Source organism: Camelina sativa, chromosome 7 (assembly GCF_030686135.1).
Source record: "Camelina sativa cultivar CO46 ecotype springtype chromosome 7, ASM3068613v1".
Classification (NCBI taxonomy): Eukaryota; Viridiplantae; Streptophyta; class Magnoliopsida; order Brassicales; family Brassicaceae; genus Camelina; species Camelina sativa.
The window spans coordinates 5,099,305-5,119,693 of NC_141886.1; the positions used below are offsets into that span (position 1 = coordinate 5,099,305).

Sequence of the window (20,389 nt, forward strand, 5' to 3'; positions counted from 1 at the left end):
AAATTCCTGCAATGTTCAAAAATAGAAAAGAGAAATAACATGAAGGTGGGATATCCATGTTCGTTGGTTTTTTAATGTGTGGTTAATATGTTAGGCTAACGTAAACTAACATATTTTTTTGTCACCCCTCATTGTATTGATGGTGGTGTTAGGGTGGGTTCCTTGGTGGTGAGAATAGACTTACTCTTATTGTTTGTAAACTTGTGGTTTCAAGGTTCAAGTAATATAATTACAGATGACAAAAAAAAAAAAAAAATATCCATGTTCTATGTACCAGAACGAAAACAAACGAATCTTAAAACTAGATTCCAAACTTAGGGGTTTGAAGGTTTCTCCAAAAAAAGGGAATTGAGTCAGAAATTGCTTAAAAGAGTGGCAAAGGTCTCTCTGTTTTTCTTCTATAAAATATACTTTTTATATATATAAGTACTGTTTGGGAAAGACTTTGATTTTTATTTTTTTCAAAGGAAAACAATGAGACTTAGGAATGTATGATGGGGACTAGTTGTGGTCCAATACAAGATCTAAGGAATCTAATAATTATTGTCCTTATAAAGAAAAAAAGAAATCTCACTCAATCTCTCTCCCTTATACAAATTCCATTTGTTCTTCTCCTTCTGATATTATTATTTTTTGTTGGCTCATTGGCCATCAAACTTCAAAATTTAAACCTACCTCACTAAGTTCTTGATATCCTTCATTTTTATCTCTTGATGTATATATTATATATATCATATGGCTCTCGTTTTTTTTTTTTTTAAATTTGTTTGCATTTTCGCTTATTTCATATATCATAGGCTTATTATTTATAGTTTTATGTTAATCATGTGTATTGATGGCATGGACAACAAAGTAAACTGAAGCTTTGTAAGACAAATAAGATGACTAGAGAGTCAATAAAGATGACCGGCCTAGAGTTGTTTATAGTGTTAATAGCTAATCTAGAATTCAGATATCGGAATGGCCTTATCCCCTGCTTTTTTTGACTAGTGTGGAATCGAGCTTGGTCATAATTGACATTCATAAAATCACTTAAGGTTTCTTCAACGACATAACATATTTTGAAAAGAATTGCCTTCCTAGGATTTTAAGTATGTTAGCATTCTTCTATTGAGCTTTCTGATACAAAATGTATCTACTAACATATGATAAAACGACTCCTTTATTAATAGAGAAATAACATAATGGTCGAAAATAGATTTAAACACCCTGCTAAATAGTTTGTCATCCTACCTAAGCTGTTATAAAACGTGGTAACTGTGAGAACTGGAATTGGTTTTCTCCTTCCGAAGTGGTTTGAGTGTGGAGGAGCTTATCACCGTTTAGAAGTTCCGAACTGAATTCGAGAGAGTTTTTGAGAGTGTATTGTATTGCCCTTTTGGAAATATGTTTCTCCCCCTTTACAAAAGACCCCCTCTTACATATTTATACCGACCACTTTATTACCTAATTAATGCATAATTAATAGGGCATGATTTGCGTGTCCTAATTAATCGTCTTAAATGCGGGAATCTTTGACCAAGCCCGAGCTGCGAGCTGACCAACGCGAAGCATTCTCGTGCTCTCTTCCTTTCTCCGGGCCTGATGGGCCGATCAGTAATACGCTCTTGGCCCATTAGACACGCCCGGCCTAGGCCCTTTGCCTATTGCCCGAGATGACAGATCGTGGGTACAACAGTTGCCCCCCAAGTCTCCCGAGCTGAGCAGTTCGGGGGACTTTTGACCTCCAAGCGATCAATTTCAGGAAACTGAATATTCCCCACATCTCCACGATTTGATTGTGGTGATGATGAGATTTGCCTTCCCGAACAAGCCTCGGGGCCCACTAGGTGGCGTGTTAGCTATATAAGAGAGAGAAAGCGGTGCGAGACCTTTCACTTCCCCAAGCAATCATTGCTCCCGGCTCCGTGTATAAAGGTAACCTCACCCGACTTCTCCTTTCCACTTTTAATTCTCAGTTTTTTTTGCTCTGCGATTTCTCTCTTCTCCTGTTAGTTTCTTTTCTTTCGCCGGAAAGTTCTTCAACTTCCCTCCTCTTCTCACACATATTACTCGAAAGATATGTCTCCTCCGAAATCTTCATCGGGTAAAGCCGCGAAACCTTTGATTTCGGGCGTTTACGGCCCTCACCAGCCATCAATTCTCTCGGCGGAGAATATAGCCGAGATTAGAGGGTCGACTGGGATTCCGCCGGAGATCGAGATTAAGTTCCCGGAGGCTCACGAGTCCCCGGAGAGTCCTCCCCCGGGGTATTGCTGCGCGTTTGAGATATTCTTCTCTGCGTGCGGTTTATCGTTTCCCCTCCCCAAACTCATCGTAAAGATGATGTTCGAACTGGGCTTCGCTCTCCCCCAGATGTGCCCGAACTTTGTGCGAACCGCCATGTGTCTTCAAACTCTGGGGGAAGAGTTTGACTACAAACTATCCCTGGCCGACTTCCTTCAAGTGTATACGGTGAAGACGGGTCGCACCAAGGGCACGCTCTACGTAAGTCCGCTTTCCGGACTGAAGGTCTTCGACAACCTCCCTGAGAAGGATGAGAAGTGGCGGAAGTCTTACTTTTTCTTCCCGGTCAACGAGCTCACTTTTGGCCACCTCGCAAGTTCACACATATCGAAGTGGACTTCGAAAATCGGTAGAACGGTGCTCTTAGTTAGGTGTCCTTAATATATTACTTTTCTTTCTGTTACTTACTCCTTGTCGTTCCTGTCTCAGATCACTTCGAGCGCGGGTTGCTTTGCCCTACTTTCGCAGAGTTTTTCTCTCGGTTCTGCAGCCAGGGTCAGATCGCCTGGGACTCATTCTCGTGCGAGAGGATTAGAGAATCCTCAGCGCGGCTTAGGGGACGTCCTCTCGTTTGCTCCGACCCCACAAGCACTTCGGAGATGAATTATAGAGAGGAAAGGGCCTGCCGACTCGCTGAGAAGGAGGCGAAGTTGAACATGGCGACAGCGCTCGCCGAGGGCAAAGCTCGCCTTCTTAAGAAGTCTGGTCCTTCTACCACTGAGGTAGACGGGACTTCGGCACCCCTTGCTGGCCTTTCTGAGCCTCTTACGGGGGCTTCCGGGCCCCTGCCCAGTTCGCCCGGACCTGCCGTAATTGTCATAGCGGACTCCAGTGACGAGCCGCGAGAGGTTATAACTCCCTCTGTCGAGGTCAGCTCCCAGCGGGCGGGCTTCTCCGGAGTAGGCAACGCTACAGAAGACGGCGGGTTGGTGTTCTCCGTCTTGGGTTTCGAAATCGGCGAATCCATCTCTAACCGTTTCTTCGATTTGAATGGAATAGATTTAGAAGATGAACTCATTTTTTAAAAATAAATCTTTAACAATGTGTGCTAAGAGTATCAGATACAGAGAGAGAGAGAGAGAGAGATTGAAGATGATGAAGAATAAGAAAGGGTTTAGATTTATTTAGAGGTCTTGGCGCGCAATCCGACGTGTACCAATGCCACGTATACCTCCCGCGCCTATGCACCCGTTGCTTCCCGCGAAAATTGTATATCCTAGACGAAGCCCATTAGTTAGGCCCATTATGATGATGCCCTTGTTCGGATCAGACATGTATCAATGTGTATGTACGAATAGAAGCATTTTATTAAAAAAAAAAAAATGGCTATTTAATATTTCAATATGAACTTATGACAAGAAAAAAAAAAAAAAAGATCTGAAAAAGACTGATGAAGCAAATTCAGATGAAAAATAAGAACAATATTTATAATGGTTATGCAATGTTTATGCTAGTTCAGTATTTATATACATTCTTTGAAGACAAAAAAGAGAATCATTATAAAATAAAATAAAATAAAAAAGAAAGGAAAATCAACATAAGGAATCATATCAACAATAAAATATAAGATAAACAGTGTGACCCCAACAAAATCAAGTATAATCAATAGTTTAGTCTACATCTATACACTATGTTTTCTATTTTTCATTTTTTCCTTAACTTTTAATATTTACAACATCCCTATTCTTAATCTTATAATATAAATGTTAGATTTTTTTCAATTTTCATTTCTACACTTGTCTTACTAACAAAACTTTCACTTTCTTTTTTTCTATTATTGTTATTTTCGGTTAATGTTATTAATGTATATCTTTATTTTCCCTTATTCAGGTTTATCGTTTCCATTTTATTTTTTTAATTTTATGAGATAATCTATGTAAATTTATGAAATGTAAGATTTTTTTTTCAATTTTAATTTCTACACTTGTCTTACTAACAAAACTTTCACTTTCTTTTTTTCTATTATTGTTATTTTCGGTTAATGTTATTAATGTATATCTTTATTTTCCCTTATTCAGCTTTATCGTTTCCATTTTATTTTTAAAATTTTATGAGATAATCTATGTAAATTTATGAAATGTAAGATTTTTTTGTTCAATTTTCATTTTTACATTTGTCTTACTATCAAAACTTTCACTTTTTTTTTTCTATTATTGTTATTAATGTATATCTTTATTTTCCCTTATTCAGCTTTATTGTTTCCATTTTATTTTTTTAATTTTATGAGATAATCTATGTAAATTTATGAAATGTAAGATTTTTTTTCAATTTTCATTTCTACACTTGTCTTACTAACAAAACTTTCACTTTTTTTTTTTTCCTATTATTGTTATTTTCGGTTATTGTTATTAATGTATATATTTATTTTCCCTTATTTAGGTTTATCGTTTCCATGTTATTTTTTAAAATTTATGAGATAATCTATGTAAATTTATGAAATGTAAGATTTATCATCACACAAAAAGAAATACTCAAGTCATTGTTATGAATTATGAAGTTTCAATAAACACAGATTTACATTTCTTTTATTGGTTTACTGATTTATCTTCTAATTTAGTATATCGTTGACAACAATATACTAGACAATAATGTATGATATAAAAGTCTTCGGCTTTGATTGGTAACACATTTAGGGGCGGTTATAGATTCAACCGCTCATTTGTTTACCAATCGGATGAGGGATTGAAATAGGCGGATGAAACGAGTGGTTGGAATAAGTGGTTAAAAGAGGCGGTTGGCAACCACCTTAAAATAGGTGAATGTGCAACCACCTTGTTTACAAAACGAGCGATTGGAATTTTTTAAATTATTTAAATATTATATATATATATAATTATTTATGTACTTATATTATTTACGTAAAGAGTTTTTAAAAATGAAATTGAAATTTTCTAAAAAAATGTTTAAATTTTAATGTTTTTTACAATAGTGTTTTTACTATTCCACCGCTTGTTACGAATCATAACTATTATTTAACCACTAGTTTGAATTTAACTATTTTTTTCTTTCATCTTTTGTAACTGCCTTCTCTACAACCGCTAACAAAATTTTAACCGCCTTGTTTAAATGATGTTACCAACCGAAGCCTTCGTTGAAAATACATAAAATTAAATCAATCTCACTACATTACATGAGTTTTACAATTTATCTAATAAAATCAAGAAATAAAACCATACAAATTCCAATTCTTATGTACTAACTTCCTTTACATTATATTCTGAATATAAAATTTTTGATACCAAAACTGTGTTTGCATTTTTCAGAATCTAATTAGGCTTAAATATTTTCAATTAAAAAAAAACTTTCTTGAGTTTATTTTTATTAACAATAATGTTTTAAAGAAGTTAGATGTATCAAATTGTATTATATAACACTCTAAATATATATAGTGATACTAACAAAATTTTCACTTTCTTTTTTTCTATTAATTTTTATATTTTCTGTTATTGTTAGTAATGTATTTCTTTATTTTTTCTTAATCAGGTTTATCGTTCCTATTTTACTTTTTAAAATTTTATGAGAAAATCTATGTAAATTTATGAAATGAACATTTATTATCATACAAAAAGAAATACACAAGTCATTGTTATGAATTATGAAATTTTCCATGTCAAAAAAAAAAAAAAAACTATATGAAAGTTTCGATAGAGACAGATTTACATTTCTCTTATCGGTTTATCTTCTATTTTGGTATGCATTTGACAAAAACATACTAGACAATAACATATGATATAAAAATCTTCTATGAAAATACACAAATTTAAATCAATCTCACTACAGGTTTACAAAAAAAAAAAAATCAATCTCACTACATTACATGAGTTTTACAATTTATCTAAATAATGTCAAGAAATAAAACCACACAAATTCCAATTCTTATGTACTAACTTCCATTACATTATACATTCTGAATATAAATTTTTTGATACCAAAACTGTGTTTGCAGAATCTAATTAGGTTTAAATATTGTCAATAAAAAAAACTTTCTTGAGATTACTTTTAATTAACAATAATAATAATATTTTAAAGAAGTAGATGTATCCAATTGTATTAGATAATGTTCTAAATATAGATCGTGATACCAAACCCTCAATTGAAGAATCTGATCTAGATACAAAAAAAATTACATTGTCAATAATAATGTGTCATTGACATTGACATTGACTCACTATCATTTATTTTCAAAATTAAGATTTTGAAAGTTTATAAATTTACTAATGTTGTTATCTCTTAATAGTACATACAATTAGCCCATCAGAATATGGTAGCCCACTAGAAAACAATTGGCCCATAGAAGATGTTTATTTTTTTAATTGTTTTTTAATATATGATATTAAAAAGGGGGAAAAAATAGTACAATTTTTGGCTTCAAGACTAAGAAAGAAACCAAGTTATTAATAATAATTAACCCTTTTTTAACCAAAGGATCGAAGCAAAAACTAAACCAAGTTATCACGTTTCTTTGGTTTGGTTAAAGTACTACTTGTGTAGAGGTGAAGAGAAGAAGAGGAAGACGAAAAGCCCAAAATCTAAAATTGAAAAAAATCGAAGAAGTACGTGCTTCTCCAAGCATAAAGGATTAATTTTTATTTTTAATTTCAATCACTCCTCTTTTCTTCCACGCAAACCCAATTCTCTTCATCTTCTTCTTCTTCTTCTTTTCCTTTTTTTCTTGTCTTTCCCCTAAATCGTTAACCTTTCGTCGATCAAATTCGCTCTTGTCTTTTCAACTTCCTTCTTCTTACATAGCCCCGCCGCCTAATTGAATTCACCCTTCTTTAAAGCTTTCGGCTTTTTAAAAGGCAAATAACTTGGTAGCTGCTTTACAGCCACGGGGGCTTTCTTCTAATTGCTGTTCCTTTCGTGGGTCGCTGGTAAGTTTTGATCTTTTTCATTCGTTTTCATAGATAAAGTTTTAATTTTTTTTTTGAATAATCGCACAGTGATTTTGAGGGGAATCACTTGGTGGGTTTAGAGGAGTTTGATCATCCGCTGTTAGCTTATGATGGGAATTGGGTTTCTAATTTCGTCAAGACTCGCTCCTGATTAAGTCGCTTTTGAAATTAGATAAACCCTTGTTCTATTGGGAAGCAATTCACCGTTTTTTTCACTTAGTCGGTTTAAGGGAATTGAGTTTGATCATGGCATATTGTTTGTGACAAGGTTGCGTGAACCTTGTTTCGGTCTCTCAATTGAGTATAGATTACTATCCATACGATATGTTTAGTGTTTTCTCATGTTGCAATGTTAAGGGTGCTGATATTATCTCTTATTGGTGAGAACGGAGTTGTGTTTGCTTTCTCTGTACCACTAGTTGTCATCAGAAGGCTGAGCATTTTGTGCATTGTCCCTAGATTCTGTTAGTGGGAGAATGTTTTTGTTGAATAAGGAATGAAATGTTTGAATCGAATTAGTCATTTGAGTGTCAAGCAAAAGTATAGGTGGGTCTTGTTTATATCTATCATGGTGGGAACCAATTATAGAAACATGTATTTACCAGGTTGAGCCACAAGTTCCGCATCCGTCATTAGTGATTTGCATTCTAGATAGTTTGTGTTTTTTTCAAATGTTTGATGCAGGATTTGTTGCTGGATTCTTGTTACACTTCAGAAATTTCCAGGTGGTAAGTGGGGAATGGACTGGCTGTTTTGTCCAAGCGTCCGTGTTTACAAATGATGAGCAGTGGGCAAAAGGGTCCAAATGTGTTCAACTTTTTTAAATGGCAACGTGGTGAATCATCATCGTCTTTGACTACTGGATTACTTCATCATGAGTCCCACGAGATTGAGCTATCTAACTATGGAGGAATACCAAGTCCTGGTAGTGAGAGCCCGTCGGGACTTCTTAATGGAGAGAGTTTAAATGTTCAACCAATTGCAGATTTGGATCTTTTTGTTGAAAGGCTCTACAGCTACTATAGAGACAAAGGCCTTTGGTGTATTATCGTAAAGTGGGCTGTTGAGCTTCTAAGTCTGGGCTTCATCATATGCTTCTCTGGGTTCTTCTTGTTGTATGTTGATTGGAATGGCCTTCAGAATGCAAAATGTGGAATGGATGCAGTTGAATCAGGAACTAAGCCATGTGATCTTGTCAAAGAAGCTATCCATCCCCATCCTTTATCCCCTTTCACGCTCACAACTGCTATAATTGTTGGATACTTGGCCCTCTTCTCTGTGTACTGGCTCTTCTGCTTCTTAAGGTTTTTTGCCCAATTTAAAGATACTTTGGACTTCCGACACTTTTATTACAACAAGTAAGTTGAAAGTTGCAACATGTTTTAAATAGTTATTGCCAGAATAAAACATGCATTTTAGTCCGTAACTGATTTTCTCTTGTATTCTAAATTTACAGTCTCCATGTCACAGACAATGAAATCCTTACTATGCCATGGGCAACAGTCCTTGAGAAGGTTGTTCAGTTACAAAGCTCACAACGCCTTTGTGTGGTTAAGGATCTTTCAGCTCATGATATGGTTATGCGTCTTATGCGAAAAGAAAACTACTTGATTGGAATGCTCAACAAAGGTTTGCTTTCTTTCCCAATTTCCCATTGGATCCCTGGTGCTGGTCCAGCAGTCAAATATGCACCAGATGGGACACAGTATTACTTTGTATTGACAAAGACCCTTGAGTGGACCCTTAACTGGTGCATATTGCAGAGCATGTTTGACTGGTATGCTACTCTTCACGCTAATCTTTGTTCTAATCTAAAAACGGCTTTCTATTAACATTGTAGTTTTAGGATTTTATGAACTGCTAATGTGATACAAAAATTGACCAAGAGTTTCAATTTTCATGAATTGCTTTTCCTTGGTTAGACGATAGTGATCTTTTCAAGTTAATGAGATTATTCTGTTATAGAACTTTTGTCCCTGTATGTGTATATAATACGTGAGTGTGCCTACATGGGAGTGGCCGAAGTGCATATGTAATATTTCATATGAGTATGTTTCATCTCAGTGGCGTAAACTACTACCATGAAGAATAATGCCAAAGAATGAAAAATTCTTTGTACATGCTAAGTATTGTCCGTTTTCTCTAATTCAGGCTTTTTCATTCTGCAGCAACTTTCGTGTTAAAAGGGACTTTGTTTCAAATCCTACTACATTGAAGAAACGGCTATTTGTGGTTGGGCTTGCTATGCTTCTGCTGTCACCATTTCTTGTCATCTTTATGTTGGTGTATCTATTCCTAAGGCATGCTGAACAGTTTTACAATCATCCAAGTACTGCATCTTCTCGAAGATGGTCCAATATGTCAAAGTGGCTCTTCAGGGAATTCAATGAGGTAAGTTGTCTTCATCTGGCCTTCATGCCCATAAATCTTCAATTTTTTCCAACTTTCTCCTTCCTTTCTAAATACATATGTGATGCCTTTTCTAAACGTGTTGTTTCTACAACAGGTTGACCATTTATTCAAGCATCGGATTAATAGCAGTGTAGTACACGCATCTGAATATCTAAAACAATTCCCCTCACCTATCATCTCAATAATTGCAAAGTTCGTCTCTTTTGTTTCTGGCGGCTTTGCTGCTGTTTTGATCATCATTGCGTTTCTTGAAGAATCTCTTCTAGAGGGCCATGTAAGAAATCCTAACAACGTAAAAAGCATTTGATAGATACATTTTCTAGGTATTAAAGCTTGTTTTGCCATCTGTGTAGATATTCGGCCGCAATCTGTTTTGGTATGCTGCTGTTTTTGGAACAATTACAGCTATTAGCCGGGCTGCCATTTCGGATGAAGTTTTGGTCCTTGACCCAGTAGGAACTATGAGTTTGGTGGTCCAACACACTCACTATATGCCTAAGAGATGGCGTGGTAAGGAAAACAAAGATGATGTCCGCTTGGAGTTAGAGACTCTGTTTCAGGTACCAGGTTAACTTATTAACTTCTTTTATCACAAAATTGCTTGGTTTAAGCTAAACGCCTATATCTAGTCACTGCCATCTTTCATGTAAACTTTGGAATGTTTTGTATTTGACGCTATCGAGATAATAACGGCAGTCTTATATTCCATATCACGATGAAGAGGGAATGCCAAATTTATGTTCACACCTATTTTTACTCAATTACCGTCATAGTGTAATGAAGCTAGGCAGCAAGACTAGCTATTTACTGGGTTTCTGAGGATATTCTTTGAATTTGTTTTTGTCTTCTTTCTATGATTCTATAATTCCTCTATATATGATCTTATTTCCCTTCTTGCTCGTTACTACTTTCTGAATGAATTTTATATAAATGATGCTAAAACTTCTGCACTGCTGCAGTATACTGGGATGATGCTATTGGAGGAGATAGCTTCGATCTTCATCACACCTTTTTTGCTTATGTTTGTCGTGCCAAAGGTATATTTCTCTCGCATTCGCTGTACTATACCCCATATCAATATTGAGAATATACAAGGATTGTGGTCTCACACATTTTGAGTTCTCTTTCCAGCGGGTTGATGACATCTTGCAATTCATCAAGGATTTCACAGTTGATATTGAAGGTGTAGGCCATGTTTGCAGGTAAACAACTCTTCTAGTTTTACTTCCCATGAATTGTTCTAAAGAAAATTATAATTAGGATTACATTATGATCATTGGCCGTTTCGCTTGCAGCTTTAGTGCTTTCTACTTTGAGAACCATGGAAATATCAAGTATGGTTCACCACGTAATGCACCTCGTCGTGAGCAGAGAAGCTCACAAGGGAAAATGGAGAAATCATTTTTGAGGTTTGAGGCAGAATATTGTCTTCTTTTTTTTCTTTCTCTGCAACGTATGAATTCTTTTGGAATAATACATGCAAATCAGTGTTAAGTGTTCCATTTTATTTGCAGTTTCCAGAGTAGTTATCCTACTTGGGAGTCAGATTCTCTTGGGAAGCAGTTTCTGTCAAATCTCAGAACTTTCCGGGATCGAAAGCTTCATGAAATCAACACAAGACACTCATGTTCTCCTAGTAGGGCGTGGCGAGAAAGTACTTTATACAGAGACATTCCAAGAAATCCACCTGCTTGCGGAAATCACACTGATTCCATGTGGCTGATTGATTCAGATCAGAGGAATCATCCTTATCTTCTTGACTGGTATTACACCTCTCAGGCTCACAACAGAACCGAGCACGCAGTAGAGAGAGAGAACGAAATTTTAACTGCAAATCAAAACTCTGCGGACTGTTGGCCTCCTAATTTGGGAATCCTTGGTGAAGATAGCAGAGATATGCTCAACATGGAGGCAAGCACATCGGGTCAGTTCTTCAGAGAGAGCATTCTGCGCAATGACCAACCCGATGGAGAGGAAAGTTATGGGAATCAGCATCCTCTTGATGGTAGGAACCAGTGGTGGGGAAGAGGCGACCGCTCTCACATTGGCACATCTCATCCGGCTACCGCCAATAGCTTCATTGAGCCACCTGATTTTATAAACCGCTACACAGCAGGAAACTTGTTAGACAGCTCATGGGGCAGAAGAAGCATTGAAGAAGGAGATGAAGAAGAAGAATTGGATTGGGAAGAAAATGCAAGAAGACAGTTGTCCAGGACTACATTCATGGATGATGATCATGATATTGAAGCTGGGGTTGATCTCCATTTCGACGATGTATATAGTTCAAGACCTCAACAAACTTCATCATCAAGCACCACATTAGGGTGAACAACAATGAATTTTTTTGATTCAAAGTTGTTTCTTTGTTTTTTTTTTTTCTAAGGTCGATGAAGGAAGATAAAAGAGATGCTTTCTAGAAAGTGTACTCTGGTCTTGGAAAAATGTGGGAATAATAACATGTTTCTCTTTTTTTTATTATCTTGTTTCAAGCTAACATTACATGCAATTCTTTATTGTTGTGTATATAAAAAGTTCCTTTAAAAATTGGCATTTTGTTACTTGAGATTGTTACATCTCTTGTCTTGTGAAAGAAGAGAGACGAAACAGGAGATCTCTATGTAAAGATTGCCAGCAGAAGACGCAGGAGTTGAAACTAGCTTTGATCATGACTTCTTCAGGGGATATTATTGTTTTATATACTAAGGGTGCGTTATGGCTCTTTACTATCTTCCTAAAAAAGCTTAAGTATTACATTATGAATAATTCTGTGGTCTCTTCTTCTCTCTCTCTCTCTCTCTCTCTCTCTCCCTCTCTCTCCCTCTCTCTCTCTCTCTCTCTCTCTCTCTCTCTCTCTCCCTCTCTCTCTCTCTCTCTCTCTCTCTCTCTCTCTACTTCTATTTCTTTTTTGTTCTAATCTTCTCCTCGAGTAACTCTCGGTCGAGTTCATACATTCTGATCATAGCATGCATGTTCTCTAGCATCTCATGCAGCTTTCTGCTATCAGTCCCATCACATCTCAAATGTACCATTGGGCCGTGCAGGATCTTGTTCACTATTTCTCCGGTTAGTTTCTCTACTGCTTCCTTTGTCCTCTTGTCCATGTCATTCCCATTTTTCGACATGAATGCTTCAACCGAAGCCGCTCTGATTCTCTCTGCTTTGCTTCTTAATTTCTTGATTGTCGGGCCCGTCCCCAACGAATCCCTCCACCCTTCAAACTTTATTAATTCCTCTGTAATTATTGCCTGAGCTTCCATTGCTTTCCTCGCTCTGTCTTCCTTATTGGCAGCAACAACTTCATTAAGGTCATCCACGTTGTAAACTCGCGCACCGTCTAATTCAGCAACACAAGACCCAACGTTTCTAGGAACAGAGATATCAACAAAGAGCCTCGCATTATCTGCATCACCACCTGCAGGAGAAGGAGGAGGCAGCATTTCTACGTGATCCTTCAAGAACAATGGTGTCTGAGATGCTGTGCTAGTAAAGATCACGTTGGCTTCTGCAGCACAAGCTAGCATCTCCTCAAGCAGTTTATAAATAATCTCAACTCCAGGCCGCATCTCCTTGCGGATAGCTTCAACTCTCTCTTGGCTTCGGTTCACAACCACAATTCTAGTACAACCTTTAGCAACAAGGTGCTTGATCACAAGCCTCCCCATATTTCCTGCACCAACCACCAACATCATAGCAGACGATGCAGATCCTGGACGCTTCTTGAGAGCAAGTTCAACGGCAGCAGAGCTAACGGAAACAGCCCCAGACGCGATATTAGTCTCATCTCTGGCACGCTTTCCAGCCGAGATTGCCTTTTCAAATAGCCCACCTATAATCCTCCCAAACCCATTGCCTGCATCTTTACCTATTACACTAACTTGTTTAACCTGTGCTTGTATCTGACCTTCACCTAAAACAAGAGAGTCCAGACCAGCTGAGACTTGAAACAAATGTTGAGCAGCGTCCTTATTGCACAACAGAAACCAGTGCTAACGGATGTCCTCAACTGAGACTCCACTTCTCTGGCAAAGACATAGGCAATATCATTATTACGTACACTGATTGTAACACGGTGACTGAGATAAAAGGGAAAAAAAGGAGAAGTCTTTAAGAAAAAAGAAGTAACCTTGGACATCCATTGAGTGACTTCTTTAACACCACGGTAACGAGATAAAGCAGAAACATAAATCTGGAGCCTGTTACAGGTACTGAGCACAGCAGCTTCTTCAACGTAATTCAAAGCGCATAACTGACGAATAGCTAGTGGCCATTCAGCTTCTGCAATTGCAAGCTTCTCACGCATCTCTAAAGGAGCTGTGTGAATACTTAGCCCAATCACCACAATGCTGCTTCTCTCCTTTGTGTATCCTAATTGGTACATTAAAAACAAAAAAAAACAAAGACTTAGCCTTTATATAAACTAATCGATGATCAAAAATAAAATGAGATTCATTTCATTACTGTCAGTTATAGAAGAGTTCTTAAGCTGATTCAGAGACGATGAGTCGCTGGACGAAGAAAGCTCGCAACGTGCTCGCTGGATCAGACCTGTCCTCCTTGTCCTGTTATTGTTGTTGTTGTTCATCGGAATCCAAAACAGATTCGGATAATGGTGATTCCATGACGACGACGACGACGACGTCTTCGGGGTAACAACGACAAAAGCCGCATTAGAAGAAACCGCCATTGCTACTTTGATGAATTTTACAAAGCAAATCGGAGAAGACAAACAAAACAAGGATTATTTATGAATGAGATGATGCGATTTGAATCAAGAGGTGGATCCGGGTCGGTCGGGTCGGGTCAAAAAACGAAAACATAAGTCCTGGGCAATCGGGTTTCGGTTCTACCCAATCGGGTTTCAGGTAAATCGGTATAAGACCTATAGATCCCATTTGGTAATTTACAAAAAATTCGGTTCAGTACGGTTAGTAACTGACCGGGTTCAGAGCGGTTTTCTACTCCAATACAAAATCCGAAATAACCCGAAATTTTTCTGGGTTATAATTGGTTCGGTTATTTTCAGTAACCAAAGTACTCAAATAACCGACTAAAACCCGAGATAACCGATTAAAATCATAAATACCCATGTAAATAACAAAAATAACCGATTAAATCATAGTCCATTCGATAATTCTGCTTAACCCGAACCCTATCCAATACCGCTTTTATCGGTTCGGTTTCGGTACGGTTCTTTGGTACCGGATATTATGCCTAGGGCTAGCCTTAGTGAGTCAAGGCCTTATTAGGCCTTTAGGTTAAACGGATCTAAAACGGTGGCCCAATATACTTAAATTACAACCCGAACCCGGACCAGAGTCCATTTTACCAAGACCTCTTAGCCCATTCGGTAATTCTACTTAACCTAAACCCTATCCAATACCACTTTTATCGGTTCGGTTCCAGTACGGTTCTTCGGTACCGGATATTGTGCTCAGGGCTAAACATAACAGAAGGGAAATTGAGATTTTTGATTGGACGAAAAGTTTAATAAATAATTAAAAAATAACTTTTTAAAAAAACGAGAAAATTACAAAAACTTTTTAGGGTTTTTGGATTTTTTGTTTGTTTTTAAGGGTTTTTGGTAAAGAGAACATTTTTCTCCGACGCGAGTTTCCGGCGATGAAGAGTGAATCGATTTCTCTAATCCGTCGCTTCCGGTACCACAAATTCAGACTACTCCAACCTCTACTCCACCTCAACGATGCTTCTTCTTCTTCTTCTTCCTCCTCTGCTCTGTTCTCCCCAACACGAAAAATCTCAACTTGTTGCAGAACCAATCCACTGATCAAGAGTCAGTTCTGGGTTAATCCATATCGGAACTTTAATACCCATGTGGAGGAACCACCGGAGATTTCGTCTAGAGATAAGGAAAAGATCGATCTTGAAGAAGCGTTCGAGTCGGCGACCACCACTAATGAAATGGTCCGTTTGTTTAAAGAGATGGAGTTGTCTTTCGAAGGTAACGAGTTGGGTTTATCGGCTCTCAAACTCGGGCTCCATCTCGATCGGGAAGGTGAGGATCCTGAAAAGGTTCTGTCTTACGCTAATAAAGCTCTTAAATCTTTCGATGGAGATGGGAATAATCAACCTAATCTTCTTGTTGCCATGGCGTTGCAATTGATGGGCTCTGCTAATTTCGGGTTGAAACGTTTTAGTGATAGCTTAGGTTACTTGAACAGAGCTAATCGTATTCTAGTTAAGTTAGAAGCAGATGAAGATAATGCTGTGGAAGACGTTAGGCCTGTTTTACACGCCGTGCAGCTCGAGCTTGCTAATGTTAAGAACGCTATGGGAAGGCGTGAGGAAGCTATTGAGAATCTGAAGAAGAGTTTGGAGATAAAGGAGATGACTTTTGATGAAGATAGTAAAGAGATGGGTGTGGCGAATCGTGGTCTGGCTGATGCTTATGTTGCGGTTTTGAATTTTAACGAGGCTTTGCCTTATGCGTTGAAGGCTTTGGAGATTCATAAGAAGGAGTTAGGGAATAATTCAGCTGAGGTTGCTCAGGATCGAAGGCTACTTGGTGTGATTTATAGCGGTTTAGAGCAGCATGACAAGGCGTTGGAGCAGAACAGATTGTCTCAGAGGGTTTTGAAGAATTGGGGAATGAAACTGGAGCTGATTCGTGCTGAGATTGATGCTGCTAACATGAAGGTTGCTTTGGGGAAATACGAGGAAGCGATTGATATATTGAAGAGCGTTGTTCAACAAACTGAGAAGGAGAGTGAGGTGAGAGCTATGGTGTTTATATCGATGTCGAAAGCTTTGGTTAACCAACAAAAGTTTGCTGATTCAAAGAAATGTTTGGAGTTTGCTTGTGAAATCCTCGAGAAGAAAGAAACAGCTTCCCCTGTAGAAGTCGCTGAAGCTTACTCGGAGGTAGCGATGCAGTACGAGTCAATGAACGAATTTGAAACTGCTATTTCGTTATTGCAAAAGACTTTAAGTATACTAGAGAAGCTTCCTCAGGAACAGCACTCAGAAGGAAGTGTTTCTGCTAGGATAGGTTGGCTGCTTCTATTCTCGGGCCGAGTCTCTCAAGCAGTTCCTTACTTGGAAGGTGCAGCCGAGAGGTTAAAAGAAAGCTTTGGTGCTAAACATTTTGGAGTTGGTTATGTGTATAACAATCTTGGCGCTGCTTATTTAGAACTCGGGAGACCTCAATCTGCTGCTCAAATGTTTGCAGTTGCTAAAGACATTATGGATGTCTCACTTGGTCCTAACCATGTTGATTCAATTGATGCTTGCCAGAATCTTTCTAAAGCTTACGCCGGGATGGGAAAGTGCGTAAATTTCCGTTAAACGCAACTCACTCTTTGATGTGACTTCATCATTTCTCTTGAAAGAGTTTAATGTCCTTACCATTGTTTGCTTGCTTGCTTGGTTACAGTTATAGCCTTGCAGTGGAGTTTCAACAGCGAGTGATCAATGCATGGGACAATCATGGAGATAGCGCGAAAGACGAAATGAAAGAAGCGAAAAGACTTCTTGAGGATTTGCGATTGAAGGCTCGAGGGGGCGTTTCAACAAATAACCTTCCGAATAAGGCTTTACCTTTACCCAAGACAAACCATTCATAGTGAACTCTCAGCACCAAAAAAAGAAATGCACCTTCTGTTTTTTAACATATGGTACTAAACTTTTGTTTTGCCATTTGCCACTAAGTTTTTTAATTATTATCTATTTCATACTTCGATCATTTAGATTTCACTCCAATTCATAGAAGTTGATGTTTGAGCTTTGTTCCAAACAAAACAATATAATAATTTTTGTTATAATGGTGTAATGTTTAAGAGTAGAAAGTGTAGTTTAGTCATTTGAATGCATTATACTTATGTGTGACTTCTTTTTTTATTTTTGGGAAAAAATCCCAAGGAAAGGTCATGTGGTGTGGTGTTCGAGTGGTCATAGTTTTTTTTTTTCTCTGGTGTAAACGCTTTGAATCACAAGATTATCTTATTTTTGTAATATATATGTTTTGGAGATTAGTTTGGAGGAGTTTGATACAGAATTTATTTTAGCAAAAAAATAAAGGTGAGAGAAATGTAATAAATAGGGGTATTTTGCGGTAGAATTATTTCTTTTGGGTCTCAGGTCCAACACAATAATGCTTGACGACGACTATTGGTCCAAGTCCAAAAAAGTCTGATATTTTTGTTTTAAGGTTTAACGGAGCTATCTCAAGTTTTGTCCTAATTCACATTCCTAGTAGTGATCCAAATTAGTAAACCAATTGTGAACCAAATTAGAGAGTCGAGTCAAGTCAACTTGAGGCATGTATGGCCAAACTAGAAAAGCCTAGTAATTAATATTTGAGGTAACTTTTTTGACCCTAACAGTAACACCTAGCTCCGTGCTTTAGCTTTTAAGCCTTTAACTGAAGTGCCTAATCATATGACCTAGTTGCAATTTGATGAGAAAATTTCAGTCAAAACTTAGAAAATTTTAATGTAACTAATTAAAAGGGATTCTAGCCATTTTTTTTTTTGGTAAATAATAGGACTCGTTTCGTAACCATAATTCACAGCACAAAGTTTTCCTCTAATCGAACAAACTGTTGTCATATACGTTTTTGGTTTACCAACATTTTATTTATTAATTTCTTTAAAAAAAAAAAAACAAATTTGCGGCCGCCGGCGTTAAACGATGATAATTAGAAGAAGAGACATATGATTCGGATACAACTGCTTACGGAACACTCTCGCCGCCTCTCCTTCATATATATTTTATTGGCTTTTTACAGTTTTTTTAATTTATGTGCATACTTTTCAAGTTTTATATTTGCATTTGGATATTTTTGTAAGAAAGCAAAGAAGAAAAGATTCTCTGATATGCTCATGTGTCCCCATATATGGATGAGTGATGGACTAAGTCATGGCAAAAACTAATAGACACGTGCTCTTATTGAAGATGCATGCACTTAATTTGATGAATGAGATACACACTTTCTCTTACTTTAGTTCAACGGGTTTTAACGCCCTTTGGATTTAAGAAGTTTCTAGATCTTTCGGAGTCGGAGACCAATTAAGTTACTTTATATTATTGTATTTTAATATGGAGTAAAAAAGACACTATTCTTTTTCCATTCTTTAAAACTCCAATTTTTATTAAGTTATGAGTGGTGAAATAAAATACAGAACTCTGTTTTTGAATAATGTACAAGGTTGAAAAAAAATGTACAACCACGAAACAGATACCACATTTTTACAAACTAGTGACTCGCTCGCAAGGTTAGCACAACGTTGAAAAAAAATGCACAACCACGAAACAGATACCACATTTTCACAAACTAGTGACTCGCTCGCAACTCGCAAGGTTAGCTCATCAACACGTTTCCAATATTATCATATGACTCAAAGTTGTCTAACAGTCTAACTGTCTCAGTATGGTAAACAATTTTTTTTACAAAATCCACAAATGCCACTAAAAAGTGACTTTTACATCATTGATTTTAAAAGAAAAGATGAACTACGTAACGTAACGTAGGTCATATAGTCAAACCGCCCAGTTGAAAACAACTTGCCTAACTAATTAAGATTTAAGAGTGTCATCATATATCGGCCGGTCTAACGATTAGAAGAATTTACACAATCTAGATGGTCTTCATATATTAATTATTTAGTCTTTGATTTTCTAATCATTCAACAACGTCAAGTAATCATAAAATAAAAAGCTGTTCGAATTAGGCCTCGTGGGGATTTGCTTTTCTCCCTAGTTTGAAATTCGTTTGAAAGATTAGAAAAGTGCTTATCAATTAGACGTTATTTATTTAGTCTATTAGTATAATCTATACTAGTATTTTTGCAGCAGTTGCTCAAAAATACTTTTTAGAAAGTTTTTATATTTAATGCACTGACTTTAATATTAGTTATCAAAAATTTAAAATTAAATATAAGTAAGATTTTAAAAAATAAGGAAATCTTTCTACCTCATTCAAACATAAATATATAATTGCTTTTATTTTTATTTGAATTTATATTTAAATTATCGTGAATTATTCTATAATACATTTAGTTAATAAAAATTGTGATTTTTTCCTGCATATGATGTAATAAAAATGTTTAAAAACAGACATATATTACTCAATAGATGAATAAAAAATACGGGTACAATATTCCACATCGCCTAAAAAAATTGGGCAACAGTTCAGAATCATACTATAAAAAAGACCAAAATAATTCATAATACAAATCAGTAGAAAACTTGATTTATCAGACATTCAAACTTAAAAAAAAAATATTTGGTTTATTGATTTATTCCAGTTTTTTATTTTAAAGATTTTTAAAAAGTTAAATATTATAAATATTTATATTTTATAAAAAATATAAATATTATAATTTTTTTTTTTGAAAGTTAAACTTTATAAAATTTAAAAATATTAATAAAATTTAAATGTTTATGAAGTTTCAAATATTATAAATATTTAAACTTTATAAGAAGTTTAAATATTTCAACTTTTAAAAAAAGTTAGAAGACCTTTAAAATATTAATAATATATTTAAACTTTTATGAAACTTAAAATATGATAAATACTCAATCGTTTTAAGAATTCCAAGTATTATAGATATTTAATTTTTATAAGAAGTGCCAATATTATAAAATATAAATGGTTACAACCTTAATAAATTATCAACTCAATCTAATATTTATAATGAAAAACAATAAATATTAAAAATTAAGATTATATAGTGCAAGTTAAAATATCTCGGAACGGAGTTATATAGCGGAACGGGTTTTGTCGATATTTATATAAATTTAAAATATCATTAATTTGAAGTTAAATGGGTAAAACA

General features: G+C 36.1%; 4 protein-coding genes and 1 pseudogene across 6 annotated transcripts; 3 read left to right on the forward strand and 2 right to left on the reverse strand.

The window, feature by feature from the left end:
- The first annotated feature begins 2,061 nt into the window (after positions 1-2,061).
- LOC147940884 (uncharacterized protein At3g60930, chloroplastic-like) lies at positions 2,062-3,311 on the forward strand. Its single transcript, XM_087458304.1, has 2 exons — positions 2,062-2,602; positions 2,716-3,311. The coding sequence occupies exons 1-2, from the start codon at positions 2,062-2,064 to the stop codon at positions 3,309-3,311; spliced, it is 1,137 nt and encodes a 378-aa protein (XP_087314430.1).
- A 3,381-nt stretch (positions 3,312-6,692) lies between these two features.
- LOC104786495 (autophagy-related protein 9) lies at positions 6,693-12,140 on the forward strand. 3 transcript variants are annotated; one of them, XM_087457831.1, is made up of 10 exons: positions 6,693-7,160; positions 7,897-8,539; positions 8,638-8,958; positions 9,350-9,572; positions 9,688-9,867; positions 9,947-10,153; positions 10,553-10,630; positions 10,725-10,795; positions 10,889-11,002; positions 11,108-12,140. In XM_087457831.1, exons 2-10 carry the CDS (start codon positions 7,959-7,961, stop codon positions 11,922-11,924), a joined length of 2,592 nt encoding a protein of 863 aa, XP_087313957.1. In that variant the 5' UTR covers positions 6,693-7,160; positions 7,897-7,958; the 3' UTR covers positions 11,925-12,140. The 3 variants fall into 3 exon arrangements, with proteins under 3 accessions (XP_087313957.1, XP_087313959.1, XP_087313958.1); XM_087457833.1 differs by having other exon boundaries at positions 6,716-7,160; positions 7,866-8,539; XM_087457832.1 differs by having other exon boundaries at positions 6,728-7,160; positions 7,230-8,539.
- Positions 12,141-12,490: 350 nt separating this feature from the next.
- Positions 12,491-13,452, reverse strand: LOC147940885 (putative glutamyl-tRNA reductase 3, chloroplastic pseudogene; annotated as a pseudogene).
- Positions 12,494-14,323, reverse strand: LOC104704322 (putative glutamyl-tRNA reductase 3, chloroplastic). The gene is made up of 3 exons (XM_087457834.1): positions 14,055-14,323; positions 13,720-13,961; positions 12,494-13,615 (listed from the first exon to the last, which is right to left on the reverse strand). Exons 1-3 carry the CDS (start codon positions 14,278-14,280, stop codon positions 13,583-13,585), a joined length of 501 nt encoding a protein of 166 aa, XP_087313960.1. The 5' UTR covers positions 14,281-14,323; the 3' UTR covers positions 12,494-13,582.
- A 746-nt stretch (positions 14,324-15,069) lies between these two features.
- On the forward strand, positions 15,070-17,371 carry LOC104700347 (protein KINESIN LIGHT CHAIN-RELATED 2). Its single transcript, XM_010415859.3, has 2 exons — positions 15,070-16,879; positions 16,987-17,371. The coding sequence occupies exons 1-2, from the start codon at positions 15,216-15,218 to the stop codon at positions 17,174-17,176; spliced, it is 1,854 nt and encodes a 617-aa protein (XP_010414161.2). The 5' UTR covers positions 15,070-15,215; the 3' UTR covers positions 17,177-17,371.
- Positions 17,372-20,389: the final 3,018 nt, after the last annotated feature.

Excerpts from the sequence above, each read along its gene's own strand:
- LOC147940884 (XM_087458304.1), top strand. The coding sequence starts at position 2,062 with ATGTCTCCTCCGAAATCTTCATCGGGTAAAGCCGCGAAACCTTTGATT. Across the intron at positions 2,603-2,715 it reads CACTTTTGGCCACCTCGCAA|ATCACTTCGAGCGCGGGTTG; the intron begins GTTCACACATAT and ends TTCCTGTCTCAG.
- LOC104700347 (XM_010415859.3), top strand. The coding sequence starts at position 15,216 with ATGAAGAGTGAATCGATTTCTCTAATCCGTCGCTTCCGGTACCACAAA. Across the intron at positions 16,880-16,986 it reads GCTTACGCCGGGATGGGAAA|TTATAGCCTTGCAGTGGAGT; the intron begins GTGCGTAAATTT and ends GCTTGGTTACAG.
- LOC104704322 (XM_087457834.1), bottom strand. The coding sequence starts at position 14,280 with ATGGCGGTTTCTTCTAATGCGGCTTTTGTCGTTGTTACCCCGAAGACG. Across the intron at positions 13,962-14,054 it reads GAACTCTTCTATAACTGACA|GATACACAAAGGAGAGAAGC; the intron begins GTAATGAAATGA and ends TGTACCAATTAG. Across the intron at positions 13,616-13,719 it reads TCACTCAATGGATGTCCAAG|AGAAGTGGAGTCTCAGTTGA; the intron begins GTTACTTCTTTT and ends TGTCTTTGCCAG.
- LOC104786495 (XM_087457831.1), top strand. The coding sequence starts at position 7,959 with ATGATGAGCAGTGGGCAAAAGGGTCCAAATGTGTTCAACTTTTTTAAA. Across the intron at positions 8,540-8,637 it reads CGACACTTTTATTACAACAA|TCTCCATGTCACAGACAATG; the intron begins GTAAGTTGAAAG and ends CTAAATTTACAG. Across the intron at positions 9,868-9,946 it reads AATCTCTTCTAGAGGGCCAT|ATATTCGGCCGCAATCTGTT; the intron begins GTAAGAAATCCT and ends CCATCTGTGTAG.